General features: G+C 27.0%; 3 protein-coding genes across 6 annotated transcripts in view; all 3 read right to left on the reverse strand.

Annotated features, from left to right (window-relative positions):
- Positions 1 to 41: 41 nt before the first annotated feature.
- On the reverse strand, positions 42 to 10,350 carry LOC112604388 (proteasome adapter and scaffold protein ECM29). Of its 2 annotated transcripts, XM_025353422.1 has the most exons (35): positions 10,187 to 10,350; positions 10,037 to 10,107; positions 9,834 to 9,964; positions 9,655 to 9,768; positions 9,470 to 9,588; positions 9,152 to 9,401; positions 8,946 to 9,085; positions 8,686 to 8,872; positions 8,311 to 8,396; positions 7,207 to 7,405; positions 6,919 to 7,148; positions 6,701 to 6,854; positions 6,346 to 6,624; positions 6,034 to 6,289; positions 5,812 to 5,972; positions 5,644 to 5,745; positions 5,315 to 5,539; positions 5,092 to 5,206; positions 4,808 to 4,952; positions 4,619 to 4,724; positions 4,404 to 4,559; positions 4,197 to 4,328; positions 4,002 to 4,112; positions 3,836 to 3,942; positions 3,548 to 3,770; positions 2,711 to 2,870; positions 2,463 to 2,621; positions 2,279 to 2,401; positions 2,059 to 2,216; positions 1,830 to 1,993; positions 1,557 to 1,734; positions 1,372 to 1,480; positions 1,096 to 1,290; positions 926 to 997; positions 42 to 245 (listed from the first exon to the last, which is right to left on the reverse strand). In XM_025353422.1, the coding sequence occupies exons 2-35, from the start codon at positions 10,071 to 10,073 to the stop codon at positions 118 to 120; spliced, it is 5,211 nt and encodes a 1,736-aa protein (XP_025209207.1). In that variant the 5' UTR covers positions 10,074 to 10,107; positions 10,187 to 10,350; the 3' UTR covers positions 42 to 117. The 2 variants fall into 2 exon arrangements, with proteins under 2 accessions (XP_025209207.1, XP_025209199.1); XM_025353414.1 differs by having other exon boundaries at positions 10,037 to 10,350.
- A 645-nt stretch (positions 10,351 to 10,995) lies between these two features.
- LOC112600838 (zinc finger MYM-type protein 1-like) lies at positions 10,996 to 12,457 on the reverse strand. The gene is made up of 2 exons (XM_025348155.1): positions 11,757 to 12,457; positions 10,996 to 11,623 (listed from the first exon to the last, which is right to left on the reverse strand). Exons 1-2 carry the CDS (start codon positions 12,455 to 12,457, stop codon positions 10,996 to 10,998), a joined length of 1,329 nt encoding a protein of 442 aa, XP_025203940.1.
- A 4,742-nt stretch (positions 12,458 to 17,199) lies between these two features.
- The window catches only part of LOC112596437 (rho GTPase-activating protein 7), a 102,900-nt gene continuing 98,623 nt past the window's right edge, over positions 17,200 to 21,476 (reverse strand). For 2 of the 3 annotated variants that reach the window (XM_025342312.1, XM_025342149.1), the window contains exons 18-20: positions 20,984 to 21,135; positions 20,072 to 20,530; positions 18,286 to 18,400 (exon numbers count right to left, since the gene is read on the reverse strand). In XM_025342312.1, coding sequence (XP_025198097.1) covers positions 18,286 to 18,400; positions 20,072 to 20,530; positions 20,984 to 21,135 — 726 coding nt within the window. Of the gene's footprint in view, positions 18,401 to 20,071; positions 20,531 to 20,983; positions 21,136 to 21,476 lie in introns of all 3 variants that reach the window. The other variant, XM_025342227.1, reaches the window with a different exon arrangement.

Here is a 21,476-nt window from a genome sequence, read left to right on the forward strand (position 1 = left end):
AAATAGTATTATTATATTAATAAATATATATATATATGTATATAAAAAAAATTCAAAGGTCAATGGTGATAAAAAATATTAATTTTTATAATTTATGATTTAGTACCACTATAACCACTATTCCATTGATTCTTTAATTTTCTGTAAGAGAAGTTTGACCTCCGGCGATTCATCTGAGATAAAGTTCATTGAAAACTCATTGTATAGGTTCATAAATGATTCCAGCTCTTCTGTAGCTCTTAGATCTAAACAGTTTACAATCATTTATTAAGTAAAGAAAATTATTATATGATGATGACATCACTTCCTAAATATTGATTAGGTCATTAACATCACCCATCCAGTACAATGTACACATTACACTAAAAATACTAATAAATTTAGATTTATTATGATAGACAAATTTATATTGTATAATAAATATATAAGATGATATAAAGATAATTCATTAAGTACTTTCACTGTTAAAAATTACTTAGTAACCGTAACTTAAAGTATTAATCACCTTGAATGAGTATATATCATTAACTCAAAAATGATTGAGTACAAGATAATACTTATATTGTTATCAATGTACAACATCAATCTTGAATACTTATGGATACAATTTTAAAAATATTTTGGTGATAATCATGTGCATAAAATTGTTTTACAGTAAATTTAATACAATCTGAAGATAATATAAAAGTTTTATTCTTAAACTATCAAACAAATAGTTCACAAACACAAAGAATTATATGTTGTAACTTATAACACGTTAAACTGTTTAACTAAAAAATAATCATAATTTAAATTATTTTTCAACTAATATTTTGATTATAAATAAATCAATGTAAATATCTTAGTAAACATTGATTAAATAATAGTATTAAGTTTCAAAAGCAGTGATATATTTAAAATTAATAAAACAAAAAACATTTCTTACTTTTCAAGTTTGTTATCACCAATATGTAAACTTCTAGTGATAATTTTCTCAAACTTATATTTTTAGGCACACCTAAAATTAAATATTTCGATGAATAAAATAATCAATATTAGTAATTATAAACAATGATCATTTTAATTTACCATTAATTAATTAATTTTTAAACTTACCAAATGAAAAGTGTAAAGTCCTTTTTACATGACTAAGTATGTATTTAAGTTGTTGCTTGTGACTGGCATACAATTGAATAAAATCCAATCGTTCTATTACTTTCAAAAGTGTATTCATAATAGCTAACTGTAACTGTCTAGTATTATTTTTTAAGTGGTCAGCACATTGAGCAGCAACTGTTTCTCCAAATTCAACTATAAAAAAATAATTTGATCAATGTTTGTTTATTTCTTACTCCAATCTGTAATAATTATTATAGAAGATTTATTTGGTACCTTGTGTTGCCAATGTTTGAGGCCATGCTTTTCCAACTAATGAGAATAAAGATTCTTTAAATTTCAAATTTTGTGATTTATCATCATCATCATCTGAATCTTCAGTGCTCTATAAATACAAAATTTAGAATATAAACCATTATTGTTATTATCATGATTAATTGATGATGAAAAAATAATCATACTTTTTGTATTATATGCATAACTAATTGGTAAGTTTGAGCAAATCGATCAATTTTCAATTTTTCCAATAGCTCACCAAGAGTTTTTATGGCAACCATTCTGTAGTTGACATTTTCTTTTTTACATTCATTAAACACCAATTCTACAATTTCTTCATTTTTACGTGTTTCTGCTAAATCACTGAAACAGACAAGTAAAAAAAAAAAAATTTAGTAATAAGTCATAAAAGTCATAAATAAATAGGATTAATACTTATATTATTATTATTTTTTTACCTTGAACTTAAGTTTAAATGTAATAAAGCTTCTAATAAGAATTCTTTACCATCCCAAGTTCGACCAGCCAAACCAGTTTTAATTGTTTCTATAAATTTATTACGGTGCTCTTCATTTAATTGACGACCAAGTTTATTGGCTGCATCACCAATCGATCTAGCGGCCTACAAAATATATAAATCGAATTATTAAGTTAATGAATAAGTAAGTTATTCTTCAATGATCTCACTTGTGCTTTCATTGCCCATGATGGAGACTTGATTGCAACACCCAAAAATTCATAAACAGAATCCAAATAGCGTACTAGTACACCTTCAGTATTATGCACATTGTCCTCCCAAAGTTCTTTCCATATATCATTTGACACAATTAAAACTGCTTCATTATCTTAAAATTGAAAAAAATTTGTTAACTAATAATAATTGAGAATTACAATTTTTGTAAATTACTCGTTTCTTTCTTGTGGATAGCGAAAAATACCAATGGAATAATATTGGCCAAGTATAAATCTGGTTTCTCACATTGACTTATACCTTTTAGTGCATACCCAACAGTTTGTCTGATACTCTCATCTATAAAATATTTGTTTTTACATATTTTCATAAATAATATAAAATTACAAGGCACATTTACCTTCATTTTCGATGTACACATCTTTCAACGATTGAATTAATTTGTTTACAGTAGTTTCTTTTGCGACTGTAGTGATTACAGCTATAGTAGAAGCATAGCTTTTTCTAATTGTAGCATTGCGATCAGTAATACCCTTCATTAAAGATTTTAAGATTTTTTCTAAAAAAAAAAAAAAAAATATAAATATACAATTAAAAATTGTATGCAGATATTGAAATATTTTTATTTATATGTGACATGCTCTTCACCTAAAAATTTTGAGTTGATTTGAAGTTGTTTTTGGGTAATTAACAAACTAATAAAATGTGATGTAGCAACTTTAGTAGGTAATCCAATATTAGTGGTTAGAAGATCTTGTAAGAGTGGTATTAAATCTTGTAATACTGTCTCATCAATATAAAGTAGGCTCTGAAAATTAAAATAAGTAATAACCAAGGCACGGAAGTGCTAACAAATACATATTTTTTTTTTTTAGTAAGTCATACATTATCAAAAGTAAGATATAAATTTGTTTCACACTTACAAGATATTGCAAAAGACATTTTATTTAGATAATTTATACATATTTATGGTTTTTAGTACCATTTTGCTAGTTTAGAGCTTTAAGGGCTATTTATAGGCATACTTTTATGTAACAGAAAATAAATAATATAACTAATTAAGTATACAATTCTATGAATGAAAATTTATATTTTTGTTTTCAAATAGTAGATAGGTTGTTATCAAATGTTATCGTTGAAAACTTAGGACTATTTATTCAAGTAATTTCCAAAAATTTTGTTGTTTTTAAAATTGATGTGATATGCATTGTACAATAATTATTGAGTTCATAGTATTTATTTTCCTGAGTTAAATCAAATTTCTTTAATTCCTAAATATCTACTACTATATTTAAAAAAAAAAAAATTATTGACAATTTTATTTTGCATGTTTACCAATTTTTAGTGCTATTCTTTGCACTTATTTTAATGTTTTTAAATACATATTAAAGCACTAAAAATGTACTTTTTTAGTGTTATAACTTCCAAACCTTTTTAATAATATAAGGTTTTTTGATTAAAATGAACTATATTTTTTTGAATTACCTTTGATAATACATCACTTGAACTCAGTGTTCTGGCTGAAGCAGCACGTTGAGAGTCAATAAGTTCTTGAGTATTAGGGTTAGCTCCAGACATAACACTTAAAATACTCATAGTAGGTGTTTCCACTTTATCTGCACCTCTTAAAAGTGCTATTATTAATTTTGCCAAATCTCCTTTTAATTTATCACCACAGTTGACAATTAACTGAGATATCATATCCATACTAAAATTAATTATATATATATATATATGTAATAATAATAGAAATATTTAATAAACTGTATTTACCTAATTGTTCGTATACTTGACTCTGTGTGATAGAGACCTTTTTCTAAAATTATTGGCAAAAGTAGTTGAAGCAATATGGTATTAGAAGTGCATTCATTCACACATAGCTAAACATAAATAATATATTTTTACAATAAATCAATAAATAGAAGTCCTTTTTTTATACTTTAGATAATGTTTTTGCAGTAGACGTGGCAGCAGTTCTAGTGCCTTCGTGAATATCATCCATCACTCTTATTAGTTGTTTCCATACTTCAATAGTTAAATCTAAACATTTCTGTAATTTAAAAATCATTAAAACTCGAAACATTTAAATGCTGATTTTTATAATCATATAATACTAATGAAAAGTAATATTTACCGTGAATATTTTATCCCCTGTATATTGTAAAAATGAAGGGATAGCCTGACAAACAGAAATTCGAACTCGCCAGTCAGGACAGGTTATATTTTTTACTAAATCCACATAAATTTCTTTATGATATTTGTCAACCTAAAAGTAATAACATATTTATGTTTTATGCTCCAAAACACGATAACAGACACTAAAATAAAGTAAATCATTTACTGTGAAACGTGTATCTGAAACAAGATAACTCCAAATAGCACTCATTGAAGTTTGTACAACTGGTGTAGGATCATATTGATATCGATAGAGCCTGGGTATAATGAATGGCAATTGTTCATTAAGTTGATCATCGATTTCCAACTTAGATTTAGATTCCTTGTAAAAAAAATTTTAAATTTAAAATTATTTCATTGTAACACTTCAATTATATTAACCTTTTTCTTATCATAGTTTGCTAACTGTATGAATTTGTATAGTAATTTAGGTCTATTCAAATCAATTACTAATGAACATAATTCTTTGTATGTTGACAAAATACCTCTAAAATAAAAATTAAATGTTCACATAAGATTAAAAATAAGAAATAGTAAATCAAAATAAAACATTATATTAATTCCTATTACCCAGAACTATCTTTTCCACTATTTCCAATTGCCATATATTCTGATAATTGTTTTATAAGCAATTTTAAAATAGATTCTTTACGATCATCAGTTTCATATTTGTATACATTTATTAAAGCTTTAGATGCAATGTCTCGTATATAGTCTAAAACATAATTTAAGTCATTAAAATATTGAATAAATAAAATAAAATAAGTAAGAAACTGAAGATAAAATTATTTTATCATAATATATTTATCACGATTTATTAATATTCAATAGAAATAATTAATAATTATACATACTATTCTTTTCTGCCAGGAGTGCAACATAAGCAGTTTGAATACGAGCAAGTTTTTGGTTTACTGAAGTTAATTTGTTACATTCTTCCAAAACATTAAACATCCAAACACAACATGCCTAAAAATAAATATAATATACAAGCAAAAAACAATTAATACCTCATAAAATATCCTAATTATTTGTAAAAAAATATTTTAAAATAATAATCGTTTATATTATAATTACCTGTTTTGAATTTGGATGATCTTCAGACTCAACTTTTTCTAGTATACTATTTAAAAAGTAATCGGCTAATTTTTCACATTCATCAATTGATAAATCTGATACTACATTTTTTTTAAAGTCATCCTCAGTACATGTCCAAAAGTTACGAGACATTTTTGATTGAGGTCCAAGGATAGCACAAGATATACTATCACCAATTGATAAATGAATCTCTATATCTTTTGTCTATAATTTAAATAAATAAAAATAATAAAATTAATAATTAATTTTATTATTTTATTATTTTATTATTTTTTTATTAGTAAAAAATAGTAATACAAAATGCATACATATTTGGTGTTGTTTAAATATTCTTTGATAATATCTTTACTTCTTGATGAAGTCTCTCCAACACAAATCAACCCTGTGCATTTAATTGCTTTGTTTCTAATCTGAAATAGATAAATTTATTTTACAAAACTTTAATTATTGCGAAATCATGTTAAATTAAATTTTACCTTAGAAAGTGTTGAGCTATTAAAGGAAATGCTTAATAGTTTTTTTACCAGAGATAATTTCTTACACTCGTCAATGGGTAATGGATTTAGCCTTCCCATTGCACCAATCACATCACAAGCGGCACCAACTATTAAAGGACTTGTATCATCGAGCAATGTTACTAAACAAAGATAAATTATGACAAATGTATAATTATTAATTATATTATAAAATTTATTTACCGAGTGAAGTAAATGTATCTTCTCCTACCAATGGAGGAGAATTTGTATTATTGTAATACTGATATTCTTGAAGTGATGATAGGGCATACAAGGAAGCATATAAATCCAATGATTTACTTCGGTTTTTATCCATAAAAGATAAAATTAATTCTTTGATACGTTTTTCTGAGACTGTTTCATCCATAGCTGATAGAATTATACCATACAGTATTCCACTTAATCGACGCATATCTTCATTGCTCGACACAAATAATTTCTATAATTTTGTTGTTGGTTAATTTTTTGATTTTATTGGAGAAAATTAATATTTACCTGAATTATACTTAAATCCTTGGTATATTGATTCTTTAATTCATTTGGTAATGCCGCAACACATGCTAATAGATTGTTGAGGGGTATTACACTTGGTTTGATTTGTAACAACTGTATCATGAGTTTAAAATAATGATCGATAATTTTTGCATCGGACTGATAAACTTTAGACAAATATTTACAAATAGTCGGTGTATGTTCTGATGGATGATATAAAGTGTTGTAAGTAACTGGTAGACCAGCACTAAATATTAAACAATGGTTGAGATATTCAGCTATCTAAGTAGAAAAATATAATATATAATTTAAAGTTTACTTATTTATAAAAATCACTATTTATAACTTGAAAACTAACATCTAATAGAACAGACGAGTCAAACTGTTGATTACTGTCAACAACAGTCATCACCATATCTGGGAATCGAGGCAATAGTAGTGCATTTTCATTTTTACCAACAAGATTGCCAGCTTCGTCCACACTGTATAATATCTTTTTTAAATCTGAATCACTAAAACATACCAGTGTTTCTTATTAAAATCATTCATTTAAATTTAACAATAGTATTGTTTTACCCAATTGAAGATGAATGAGACATAATCAACAATAATCTTGACTTAGCATCATCGGCAGGAAATAAATAAGATAAATAATGTGTGGTAACTTGCTTTAGAAGGTTATCAGACATTTTACAATAATGTGCGATCATGTTCAAAATATCAGTAAGTTTACTTGAATCACTATATGCACTGCACATAGAAATTAAACATGAACGAATTGATCCTTTCAAATCAGGGGAAGTTTCCTGAAAGAATAGTAGTAAGTAATAAAAATATTTATAAAAATATTTATAAATTATATACTTTTATCAAAGCGTCAAAAAATGAATTCAGTAGGACTAAGTCTTCTTTTACTGAAGTAGGTACTTTAGAAATCAGTAGGCCCACCAAAGTAAATATCATCTGTTTTGCATTTAAATCAAGTTCTGGTAATTTCAATAATTTTAACAGACCAGAATTTAATAAAATTGGAGTGGCTTGAACCAGAATTTCAGCCGGTTTTCTATAAAAATAAAAAAATACAAAATAATATTTAAATACATGGGTATAGATTTTAAACTATTTCAAGTAGTGATCATCACTATCAATTAAGTAATTATCAAAATATTCAAACTATTCAAATAGAATATCATATTTGTTTTATTAGATATTAATATTTTTTTCATAAAAAACTATTTGGTCATTTACTAAAATGTAATGATAGCCACTCTCTATAGTTAAAGGCTAAAAAGAGTGAAATTATCTGAACCTTACTATCTTATATTTTATAGTTGCAAATGGCTTTATTATAATATAGACATCTGCTATTATATATTATTATGTTGTTATATAAACTAACAAATCTATCTACTTGGACTCTACCCATCGATCATCAACTAGTTCTCTAAAACTGCATTCTCCCTGTATATTTTTTCGACTTTGATCATGTGTAATGAGTGATGTTATATAAATTCATCTTAGTATTTTGTATTATCATATAATAAAGATATTTTAATAAGTATTTTCAATGCATTAAGTGCATTCTTAATTAGTATCAAATTACGAATATATTAATATCAAACCTATTTTTTACCCTTGGTTCAGCTATTAAATGGTAAGCTTCCATCAGTTGGATTAGAGTAAATTAATTTACTCTAAAATTAAATTCTCATGTATAAATGTTTACTTATATGTGTAACAAAATGTATACATGAAAAGATAGTATGACTGAGTGTGTACATAACATATACATTATGCACACACTTCAATTTTACATTACTACAATAATATTATATTGTTTATGATGATAAGTAAATATAATATACTGTTAGATCAAATTTATTTGTTATTTGATGGCGTCCATATTAACGCCAAGTTAATCATAAATTTTTTATAAATTTAAATCCATAATTTTGCAAGTAAACTCACTGTTGAATGATGATTTGTGTAAATTGCAATGCCAAGGCCTTAAGTCTGTGATTAGTAATTTGTCCGTTCCAACAGTCGAAAATAATCTAAAATAATTAGGTATTTTAAAACTACTAAAATACAATTTTACTAATAATTATTGTAATCACATCTAAATACTATATTTTTAGTAGGAGGGCTGGCGAAGGGGCTGAATTGGTTTTTGGGTAGGTGGGGGGGTAGAGCTCCACCTTGCCACCCTTAGCGCTGTACCTGGATAGCGTGGTATTGTTAGAAAGAAAATAATGTGTTTTGTTAATGTGGTAATTCGTTTTAAGTACTAAACAATCAAAAATAAAACCAATTCTTACCAAGATATAATGTTAATGTACTAACCTGCAAGCATTGTGGCCAAATTATTGACTCTTCGCCTTTGCTAAAACATAAACATGGTAATATCTTTAATCTTAATCGCACACAAGCTGGTTCTTTTTTATTTGCTGCTTCTTGCTTGTTTAAACTAGTGCCAAGAAATAATGCATATAATGGCATCATAGTAGATGATTTAGTCCAGTCAATCTCACTAATTTTACAGACAATTATAAATTAAATAAATTGTTAATGTTTAATCATTTAATAATTTAATTTTAACCAACCAAGTGATTTTTCTTAATTCATTTTCACCAGAATTAGCCACCATATACCGTGGATCAGCAGCTGCAACCACTGTATGTATTAATATAGCTTGGGATTCAAAAATGTTAGTTGATATCAAACCCAAAATTCCTAATTTAACCTATATCAATTAAGTTTTTCAAATATTAAAAATTAAATTAAAACAAAAGAATAATAAGGATATTACTTGTTCATGATAATCAGCATCTGTGAATATTAAAGGTATGTTGTTCCGCAGCCTATTTAAAGATTGTACATTAAATCCAGCAACAGCAGTATCATTTGGCGAAACCCATTTATATGGTATCAACAGTACATCTAACATTAACTGGAATAATACAGTTTTCAATTTTGAATGTTGTTGAATGGCTATTATTCCTTTACTTGCTACTTGAAAATTTGATTTATTAAGAGTTCCAATTATAAGAAACAAAACACTAGAAAATAAAATTAAAAATTATTTTATAAATTCATATAATTTCAAATTACAAGGTGTGTTTTTTACCTTTCTTGGTGAGTGATTGACTTATTAGTTATAGAATTAATAAGAGATGGGATGAGTTCAACTTTTTTATTGTTATCTATACGGTTAAAGCTTGTTCTAATAAACACCATAGTAAAATTCTAAAAAATATAAACATATACATTATACAACTCAATTTATTAAGTATGTTATATTAAGATACTTGCCAAAACAAAATTGTTTGTGGACGTAGTTAAAAGTGTAACTAACTGATCAACAGGAAGTAAAATGCTTGGACTTTGTTTTATCACTCTTGTAATGTGAGTTAATAATTCAACCACCTAGAATTGGTCATAATAAATATTACAATAATATCAATAAAAATTATATTGAAATTTATAAATACTTTGTTTTTGACAGATTCATGAGGAGAAGATAACTTTTGTAATACTGGTACTAGAAAGTTATTGATACAAGCCGAGAGTTGAGCATCTGTATCAGCCGAACCGAGTCGGAAGAATACTCTCTCTAGAAGTACTGTATACATAAACAATTAAAATAACTAGTTACTAAAAACTCTTTTATAAAGTAAACAGATAAGGCACTTACCTAATTCGTCATTCATATTTTTCTCAGACATGATCATAAATTGTCTCTAAAATATGTACAACAGGTAACGACTAATGACAGATTAAATGTATATTAAATTAAAAAAACTTAAAAAGTTATGTTTTAATAATATTTTGATTTATGCTCTACCTGTACAACTGATTTTACGTAAAATACAACATCACAATTATTAGTAATTAACAGGTAGATTTTAGGTATTACCGTACTCGATAGTTAAGTTAGTTATAACTTATAAGTGTTCTAACTATCTAACAAGTAACAAGTAACTGTATTTAATATTATTATTATTATTGTTAGAATTACTATTCATATTTTCATTTTCAAATTTTCATTATCATTGTCTATAAATATGAAGACAGTAACGAGTTGATTTATAATGTAGAATTTAAATAACGTCTCTAACATCTTACCTGAATGTAATATCATAAATCGTAATTATTGCCTTCACCGCGGCTACTGATACTAAACAGTATCCTTATCCGTTGCATTGATTATAAATATAGGGAACTAAATTATTATAATCTATGGCCATAGTATCTACAGAGGCGGAACTAAGATTTTTTACACCCGGGGAAAATATTAAAATTTCGCCCAATCATAGACCAAGACTAAAATATCTTTCCCTACGATTGTTTTCTAATAACTGGAATTCAAATTACAAACGTACTACATTCTTATTAACTTTTAAACACATATTAATGTTAACTAACAAAGTTAAAAATATCGAGCTAGTTCTTACTCATAGAATCATGTTATTGCTTGTGTTACAATAATTAAACTAAATAAAAGTTATTCTGATTTTTACATTGCTATTTGCTAACTATTAAATTTATTAATAATAAACTTGTTTAATTCAATGAAAGAACCTTTAAATTTAAAAAATTGTTCATGTACAAATAATTAATTTCAATACACAATCTTTACATACTTAAAAAAATTTAAAATTTAATTTTTCTGGCTTTTACCTCAGCGAAGTCGTTTATAACTGAATCGAAATCAATTGAGTTTGATATTTCTTTTTCAATAGACAATAATGCAAGATTAGTTAGTTTTGTTTGATTTATTGTGGAGCGTAAATACGTTTTTATTAGTTTCAGTTTGCTGAAACTTCGTTCACACGTGGCTGTTGTACATGGCAATGTTAAATAAAGTCGAAGTTCTATGCAAATATTTGGAAAAATATTTGTCATGGAATACTCAAAAATAAACTCTAACAGTTCTAATGGTGTTGTATTTTTGATACTAGGTAATGCATTTATGGCATGATGTTTAAAATGTATTATTTCTTCTGTTAATTCTGAAGCATTTAAGTCTTTATTATATTTTAAGGCTAAATCAGCTGCTACTTTGACTAATTCATCTGTATCTTTTTCGAATAGTTCAGATCCAGTCAGAAAACTAAAATCTGAAGATACATTATTCAATGTTTCAAATCTCCAACCGAAGTGTGTAAGCAAAACATCACAGACATTTTTCAAATTAATTATGCAATTGTTTTTAGCAGAAGTGTCCCATTCATCAGCAGACTCATCAATATCCATTTTTTTGCTCTTTTTTTCCTTTTTTCTGGAAACGAAGGAGAAATATTCATTTTTACACTAATTTGTTCAGCGTCTTGGAATAATATTTGAATTCTATTATTTCTTAAGTCAGTTATTTCTTTAATTAATCCATGAATCATTTTTGATGCTTGACATACCGTAATTGTTTTTTTTTTTGAAGAAATATATTTACACTATCAATATTTGATAGTATAGAATTCCAAATCGTTAATAAGCAAATAAATTCGTGATCCACTAAATTAAGTAAATTTTTCGCAATAGGTTTTGAATCAAGATTTCCATTTTCAATAATATTAATCAAAGTACATTTCACTTCAGGTAATTGTTTGTAAAGGGCCTTTACTGCAGCAGCTTTAGAGGACCATCTAGTATCGGAAAATGGGTTAAGAGTTACTTTCAATGATTTCATCAATATTTCCCAACGTAAAGTAGAACCAGAAAAAAAATTAAATAGTTGTTGAATTTTACCGAACAATAGTTGCATTTGTTTATTTGATCCTACAGCATTTACACCTGCTAAATTTAAACAATGTGGTGTACAAGGCATAAATGTTGCTAAGTTATTTTTTTCTAAAATTTTTGCTTGAACCCCATTGTACTTCCCTGCCATATTTGATCCGTTGTCATATGCTTGGCCCCTACAATTATTAATATCCAAACCATCTTGAGATATCTGATGTAATATTTCAGTAGTCAAACCACTACCAGTTTTTTCATGAGATTCTATAAAGCCTAAGAAACTTTCTTCTACAATTACTTTACTACCAGTGACACGAACGTATCTAATAACTTGACTCATTTGCTCTGTTCTTGACACATCTGGCGTGTAATCAAACATTATTGTATAATATTTAGCAGATTTAATTTGATGTATGATTTCATTTCGAACTCTTTTAGACAACAAAGCTATAAACTCATCTTGAATTTGATGAGAAAAGTAATTTATAGAACTTTTTTTATGTGATTCAATGTGTTCTTTTAATATAAGATCATATTTACTTATTAAACTTAAAAAATTAAGAAAATGACCTGCGGATGGACTCCCAGGTATGTCTGAATGTCCCTTCAATCTTAAATTGTTGTTGGCACAGTACAATATTGCATTCAAAATTGCTTTTAAAATGTGTCTCTATTTTGCTTCTTGTGATGTTATTTCATTTTGTAAACAGTCATCAATAGCTCCACCATTTTTTAATTTTTTTTCAAAAATTTTCCATTCAAAATTTTTGTCAGTGTCGTCGTTGTTCGTCGACGATAGTCGATAACGTTCATACTTATTATTTAAAATATATATTTATATTTAATTTTTATTATTTGTCTGTCTTTATATGTAATATGTGCCGTCGACGTACGCCGATTGCGCAGCTATACGTGCTTTAATAAATAATAATTAATAATAGAATGATGATTATTTTACGCTGTGTATGATTTTATTTAATGTTTTTCATTCTTTTAAATGTGGCTATTATTATATAATAAACAAATTATGAGAAATAAAAATAGTTTTATAACTTCTAACAATAAACATTAAATAAAGGCTCACAAAAAATTACGCCCACCAAAATTTTACGACCGGGGATCAATCCCCGGATTCCCCCCTCTTAGTTCCGCCACTGAGTATCTATAGGCGTTGTTAAGATTTATATAGAATTATAAAAACCAACACTTGAATACATTTTTTTTAAATTTATACATACATTTACCTGAGTATCCTATATTTAGATAGTTTAAATGAATACTTGTATAGTATTAAAAACAAGTTACTTCAATCGAACAATTATTTTGGCTACCTAATGATAAAAGGAAGACAATTTGTTTTGTTTTGATTTTCCATAATGTACCTATCATTAATAATAATTGTATTATATTGATCATTTAATAATTAATAAACAAAAGTAATTTTGATTTGATTAAAAGTAGCTCGTGTTAGTTAATAAGTTAATATTAATAAAAAATAATTTATTATTATTATTTTTTTTTTAACTGAGTTAAAATTTATATTGCCTGCTAAAATTTAACGACAAAAAAGTTATAATCAATTCAACTTCAACTATTTAACTTGTTTATCCCAAACATTGGGGGTAACAAATATTATTAAATTCATAGGCCATAAACATATAATCCATAGGTAATATCTACAATAATATTATGTGCATGATATAATTTAACTAACTAGACTAATAATTGATTTTGATTATGCATTTATTTAAATTATGATTTTTAGAATTTTTAAACATTTGAATTTGAGTGTATTTCGTTACCTGTATTTTTTTACTCCGGTTAAAAAGCTCGTTTAGTGATAGGTACATGCTTATTTTTTTCAAACGAAAATCACCTGATAAACGAAATGATTTTTTTTTTATGTGTTTGTTTAATTGATTGATTGTAGGTAAATAAAGTTAAAAATATGAAACCTGTTTTTGACAAAATAAAAAAATTGTTAGTACTAATTATTGTCAATACATAATTATGTGCTCGTTTTATCGTCCTATTCGTGTAATCATAAGTCCGTGACCTTGTGACCAGTGCGGAATAATCTTTAGTGTTAGTATAATATTTTCGTAAATCTACTAATAATTTTGTATACCTTCTCAAATTTAAATATTTTTAATATATTTATAATAATATGTTAACAGACATCACTATCATTTTTTTTTTCAAAAAACATTGTGGTACCTATTAAAAATAATGAAAATGAAATTATGGAAACAAATTTAAATAAATAAGAAATAGAGATAGCCTGGAAAAAAGTTAAAAAATATCGATTAATTACACTTATTTATACATATAGCACTATATTAGTTATGCCAGTTACGGGTTTATTTATATAAATGAAAACGAAATAGATTTGCAATAGTGTTATTACTTATTTGTGGTATTGTAGGTACTAATAAAATATGCTTCTTTAAAGCCAAATAAACTTTTACGGAATCTTGAAATTAATCACAATGAATATGGAAATAAAAATACAATTTTTTTTTTCAATAAATTGTGATGAGTTAAAGTTAAGTAAAGAGTATATTAAATCATACACCGCAATTGTCAAAGTGTATTTTTTTTCAGTTTTGAACCGACGGCGTTGCGGGGAACTGCTTGTGTATTACTTCCGCGATAAGGTGTATTTAAAATGTTTTTTTATTACCGCCATTCATATCGCAAAGAAAAAAATACTGTAAAATATTGGTGAAAATTTAATTACATCTTATATGGTTCAGTTTAGAAAAAAGTGTTATTTCATTCTCATATACGTTGGTTATCACAGGGATAAGTTTTAATGAGATTTTCTGAATTAAGAACTGAAATATACACGTATTTTTAAGATAAAAAAGTTTATAGTTGGCTGACCGTTTTCAAAATTTAATTTGGTTGGCAAAAGTTGCTTATCTTTCAGTCATATATTTTCATTATTAAATGAGTTAAATTTGTGAATGTAAGAGCCATTAACTAATATTTTTACTTGTATAATAAAGTTGAAGCTTTTCTGAAGAAACTTGACCTTTGTACAAAACAAATTAAGAAAACACGTATGATATAAATATGTTTTCATCATATTATGTATAATATGACTGAAGAAAAGTTATTAAAAAAATGAAATTAATGTAATGCAATGGATAATTAAAACACATTTGTCGAAATTAAAAAATAAAATATTAAATTATTTCTCACCATGATATTCGATTAAACAATATGTGGATTTTTAACCCGTTTTTTTACTCTGTGAAAAACACGAATTATCTTTATTAAATGAGATCCAACTATTAGAATTAACGTCAGATAAATTATTGGAACAATATTTTAAAACTAAAAATTTGAACCAATTTTGGATATCTTTAAGCAATGAGTATCCTGATCTTTACGAAGAAGCGTTATAACAATTAGTTCTTTTTGCAAACAACTTATTTATGGTTATTCCGGATATTCGACATTATAATTACAATCAAAATTAATTTAATGTCAAATCCACGATGCATGTTTTATTTACTAACTCTGCATAATAGAAGCACGAATTGATTTTTTGGTAAAGTAACATCAAGACCAAAGAAGTCATTAAATGGTTACTTTTATTCTATTTTAAATACTTGTTATTATTAAAAAAAAATTTAAAAAAATATATTTATATATATTAAGTGAAATGGTTATTTTTAAATAGAACGTAATTAATATTTTGTACCTTATTAAGTAATATGAGTAAAAAAAATAAAAATAAAAATAAATTAAGAGTACCCAATGGTTATTTTTTATTTCCCCATCGAACTTTATATTTATAAAAAGGTCGTATGAAAAATTGGGTAAATATCTTGGGTCGTCAATACACAAAGGTTGAGAACCGCCGAGTTAGACTACTATAACTATCAATTCACCAAACTTTAAAAAATAAAATGGAGAATGGATATTTTATAATTAATTTATATTACGATAAATATTAAGTAGTTAATTTTTTCCTTAGAAATACAAAATAGCTTTTTTCAAAAACGACGCATAATATGGTTTATATTATAAATAATCATTCATACACGATAATTCATCGTAATACCATTGATTTTATAATATAGTATATTAGTATATTATAAAATCAATAGTATCTAATACATATTAATGAGGACACTACATGCATCAACTGTAATTTGTGGTGCAAAAACATGTTTTTGATAAATGAATATTGTAGGAATTGTAATTAAACTGAAATAACTAAATATTCATAGAAAAATATGGGAGGATATTAAATATGCTAAAGCGTGCTAGGTACTTGTTGGATTAAATAATTCTTTTTCCATGTGCTTTTATAAAGTTCAGAGTTTTTTTGTTGTATTTTTTTTAATACATTTTAAGCAATACCTTTTGAGTATAAATTAATTATTAAACATTTTCAAACTTTTAAGCACAAATTAAGTTCTCTATAAACTGCAATTTAATGATTTCACAACAATTTAATAACATATATTGGCTATGTACGTATGTTAAAAATACGTAGAATCAGCTATATAAATGTAACATTCTGAGCTTTCCGTTTGTCTGGATAGCGTCGTAATAGTGTTCCTCTTAAATTAAATTAATTAAAAATTCGAACTTAAGCGCTCTTGCAGAATATCATTCGTATAATTAAAATTGCAGACATTAAAAATGTACCAAGTTAAATCAATCACTCTATATCTTCACAAATTATGAATAATATATTATTTGTTTGATGTACGTATCCATTGAATTTGTACAAAACATATCATACAGGTATATAGTTCTGCAATTTATCGGACAAAATCATTACATAAACGTTTTCTATTGAACATAGAACAATATTTTTTATTTAATAGTATCTTCTAAATCATGATTAAAAAAAAAAAAATTACATTTATAATAATAAGGTAACTATATTCTAACACTGAACAATAATAATATATTATACACAATAGCACGCATCACGCGACGAAAGAAAAATATAAAAGTTTAAAAACGCACAATAATATTTCAAAACATAAAACGTGCGATTTTTTTTTTTGCATAAATAAGGTAAAAGGTACCTACGTATACTTTACTTAACAAAGCTATTAACAAACAAAATACACAATTATAATAATAATAATAATAATAATAATAATAATAATAAAGAAATAAAATGGTAAATTATATATTTTAAACGCTTAAATATTAAGTAAAATTTCTATTATAATATAATGTGATGTGTTTTTTCTCTCAATATAAATCAACAATATATCATGGTCCCGTTGTCGACATTAAGTTTTAACATTTATAACAATGTTTTTCGTTGATATCGTTTTTGGATTTTATATACTGTAGAGTGTTATAGTGATAAGTCAAATCGCGGTAAGTATATTATCGAATGATCTATCTGACATGATATCTAAACATTGATTATTGCACAATATAATAATATAATAATAATAATATTGTTGTTGTACAATACGAAAAATCATAACATCATAGGAACTTTTATTGGTACGCGAGATAATATTTTTTAAAATACAATCGAAAACTATACCCTGTTTTGATTGCTGTTTTGCAATTGTAGACATCGCAAAATTATTATGACGTCTCACGTGAACGATATATATTAAATTAAGTATAATATGTTACGATAATAACACTATCGATTGTAAAGTATCACTGCTCCAGTGTTTTTATTCGTAATTAAAAGTTATTCATAGTAATGATAATAATAATAATCTTTACGAATTCATTTGAAAAAAACCGATACAAGTTTTATGTTTTCTAGGAGGTTGGATGGGGGACAGGGGGAGGGAAGAAATACGCGAGCGTATTCTTATCCCGATCAGTCTACTGTTCTGTAACAACGTGGTCTGGCTTTTTTTATATTGTAAATAGTTTAGAACATTCAAAATAAAATAATGATAATGATAATGACAATAATAATAATAAAAATTATGTAATAATATAATGATAAATATACAAATATATAATATTTGAATGCGTGGAACGCGCTTGCATTCGTCGTCCGATCGTATAGGTGACACTTTAATAATATGTACATTATTAAATTACATGACGTTATTATTATATTGCGTCGATGCGGACGCGGAAATCGTTTACCGGAGAATGATGATTAATAATAATAATAATAATAATAATAATAATAATAATATTAAAAAACAAACAAAAAAAAAAAAAAAACAAAAATAATCGGCGCCTGAGTCATACTTTGCTTTCGGGACCGTCAGCAGAGTGTTCGAATGATTTTCGTATCGCGGACAAATATTTGGAAGTTATGTGTCCGAATATCTTATTGTACCACTCGCACGTCCTGCCCCTGAAAAATGTCAACGATGTCGTTATTATATTATTTTATTCATTTTTATGTTTCAAGCACATGATATGTGTGTACATTGGGAAGGCTCTCGATTTCACACTAATTATTATTCGATTAACAATATCATACATTGCAATATGGGGAATTATTGATTCCGCCGAAACTATCTGTTTAGGAAAAAGGTTTGTATCGATTTTGCCGACTATTAATTTTGCCAGCTACTGCAGTTAATAATATTTACACATCGATTTCGCCGGACGCTGTTTATCCCCCCCACCATTGTATAATATGTATTTAAAATATATTGCAGCGATACCCAAATTTTTTTAGTTTACGTCATCCTTAAAATAAAAAAAATGAATTGCGCTTCCTATGAATAAATAAATAACAAATTTATAGTATTTAACTATAAGAATATTTTTATTGTTATGATAAAATTAATCAACAATAAATATTATTAAATTTCTATTTAAAGTAATATAAAATTTTTAATTTTTATGAAAAAAATAACAATAAATATTAATATTAATATTTAATCTTAATGCGAACAATGTGATTAAACGTTGGCTAGATGTAGTAACCTTCCGAAAATGTCCGAATCATGTACCTATAATACACTTTACAAGGGAGGGATAAACAGCAGCCGGCGGGATTAATATGCAAATATTATAAATAGTAGCCGGTGGAATCAATATGTAGATATTATAAAGGGTAGCCGACGGAATCGATATACGCCCCGCGATATTACTTTAAGATTTTTTATCAATTAAGTATAATTTTGTCGAGATGTGTATAGATATTATTTTCGGAGTAGGTTGTTGGTTAAAAAAATTACCTCCTTCCTCTACGTTAATGTTCAAAAAGTATTGATTTATAAATTTAAAATATTATTGTTATTTTGCTTAATGTATTTTTTAGTTAAACAATAGCAAATTACCTATTGTAGTTCTAAGACTGTAATATTATATGATAAATATTTAAATTTGGCAGCATCATGAGAAATGTTATAACTAATTATTTAAATATTTATAGAAAACATTTTAATATATTTAGTAGTGTTACAAGACTTATGATTTATGAATATTTTCATACCGGCATCAATATGGTTACGTACATAATGAATAAAACATGTAAATACTTTAGCTGTTCTGCGACATAGGTAACAATATTTGATAAGGAAAAAATTTAAAACCATCGAATTCATATAACCTTGTAAGTACATAGTACACCGATTAAAATTAATAGACATAAACACACACACACACGCCACTATTTACTCACTTATCAACACTGACAAGTCACCAGAATACCGTCATATATCAATTTGCCTACATTTTTCTCTTTGATATACGTGATCAACTGTAGATCCTTTAAAATTTGAGTTCAAGTAACTCCATTTTCAAAAATTTTAATGGATTATAAAAACTTGATGCTGATCATTTTTTTCCAACGAAAACACACCTATCTTTTGTTCGTTATTTAGAAGAAACTCATAGTGCAAACAAATATTACTCGACTATTTGATTTTTTTTTCATCGGTAATTGTGTATTTTTTAATTTTTTGATTTCAATTAAACCTCATAGCGTTAATTTATTTATATCGTGCCTAGCTATACAAGTATATAGGTAGTTACAAGAATGAAAGAAAAATTATAACGAAAATACACTCACTTTGTGTCGACCCGAGACAAATGCAGTACTCGGGACCGACCCGAACCACACGGTTCGATCAGGTACCTGGAGGCTAACACGATGCCGCGGACCGCGCCCGCCGCCGGCTGCTTGGCGTCCGGGTGTTCGACGGACGTTTCGACAACCGCGCAACCTCCCCGGTTCAGGTCGGTCCGCCATGACCTGGCCACGCAAAAGTCTTTGGCCGGGTGTGGGGACATCGCCGAGTCCGCGTACTGGTACAGATCGGCGCGCGCGTCCATTTTGGCTACAACCCTGGCCGACACCAGGTTCGCGTCCCACACGTGTCGCTCCCACAGTATCCGGGCTAGCACCTCGGCTGGTGGCGCTTCCACTTCCGTGCACACCCGCCACAGTCGCAATGGGTGTCCGTCGCCGACCTTCTTGTACGATATGTCGACGTTCTCGAAACTGCCCACTGCCACCCATCCCCTGTTTCTGAAAACACAAGGACCACGTATGTTATTTTTGACTGCGCAGTTGTCAAATTTCAGATTTACATTATGTACGAGCAGGTACCATGCTTACACCCGACAAGTTACGTATACCGCCTGAGCCGAATCATCTTGTATCGCTATTTTCAAATTTCTACTAATGTTTTTTTTTTTTTTTTTTATAATATTTATTTGATTATAATTTTTATGTTGTAAACTTTTCTTTGAAAAAAAAAATGTGGCAATTTTTTATTAATTAGCATTCGAAGTTTTGATTTTAGATAAATTAATAATTTGTTGTTTATTACTGTCCACTATTATATTACTTGTTTTATATAATAGCTAAATTATTTGTTCGAGCATTTGAGAAATTTAAAACACAATCGAATTGAATTGTGTATTTATTATTATAGACAACTTTTTAGATTTAGGAATAAAAAATAGACTTCTTGCTTACTTTTCTTTGGCTTCTTTAAGCAACGCCGATGTACACGCGTTCAAGTATCCTCTCCAGTCGTGACCCATTTCCGCACCGAGCTCTTCTAGACTTATTGGTATGCTCTCGTCCATATAGCTAAAGTGACACTGACTCATAACGTCCTCTGACATCTGTTTATGGAAAGAAAACCATCAATGGTTAATGATTAATAAACAATAGTAAACGGAGTGCGAAATTTGAGGGGATGAGGAGGTCGATCGTCGTCGGTACGAGACGTGTTGGCTGTAGATCGATTTCGTATTATTATTTATAATGTGTAAGACAAATTGATTGTTACAGGTATGTACGATCAACATTGTCCGGGTCAATAAAAAAAAACGTATTAACAACGAATAATTATTGTAACAATACAATGTAATTACAATACAGTATAGAACCAATAGATACATAAACCTAATTATTGTAGATGGAATCGGATTTTTTGGGCCTAATGCGGTTACTATGGTTAGTA

The sequence above is a fragment of the Melanaphis sacchari genome, unplaced genomic scaffold (genome assembly GCF_002803265.2).
Source record: "Melanaphis sacchari strain LSU unplaced genomic scaffold, SCAv2.0 Contig0_pilon_pilon, whole genome shotgun sequence".
Classification (NCBI taxonomy): Eukaryota; Metazoa; Arthropoda; class Insecta; order Hemiptera; family Aphididae; genus Melanaphis; species Melanaphis sacchari.

What these genes read in the sequence shown, in the direction of transcription:
- LOC112604388 (XM_025353422.1), bottom strand. Translation starts at nt 10,073, where the DNA reads ATGATCATGTCTGAGAAAAATATGAATGACGAATTAG. An exon ending in TCAATCACTCACCAAGAAAG is followed by an intron (nt 9,402 to 9,469) that starts GTAAAAAACACA and finishes TTTATTTTCTAG; the next exon opens with TGTTTTGTTTCTTATAATTG. An exon ending in ATGCTGATTATCATGAACAA is followed by an intron (nt 9,086 to 9,151) that starts GTAATATCCTTA and finishes TAATTGATATAG; the next exon opens with GTTAAATTAGGAATTTTGGG.
- LOC112600838 (XM_025348155.1), bottom strand. Translation starts at nt 12,457, where the DNA reads ATGTTTGATTACACGCCAGATGTGTCAAGAACAGAGCAAATGAGTCAA. An exon ending in CAAAAAAAAAAACAATTACG is followed by an intron (nt 11,624 to 11,756) that starts GTATGTCAAGCA and finishes CTTCGTTTCCAG; the next exon opens with AAAAAAGGAAAAAAAGAGCA.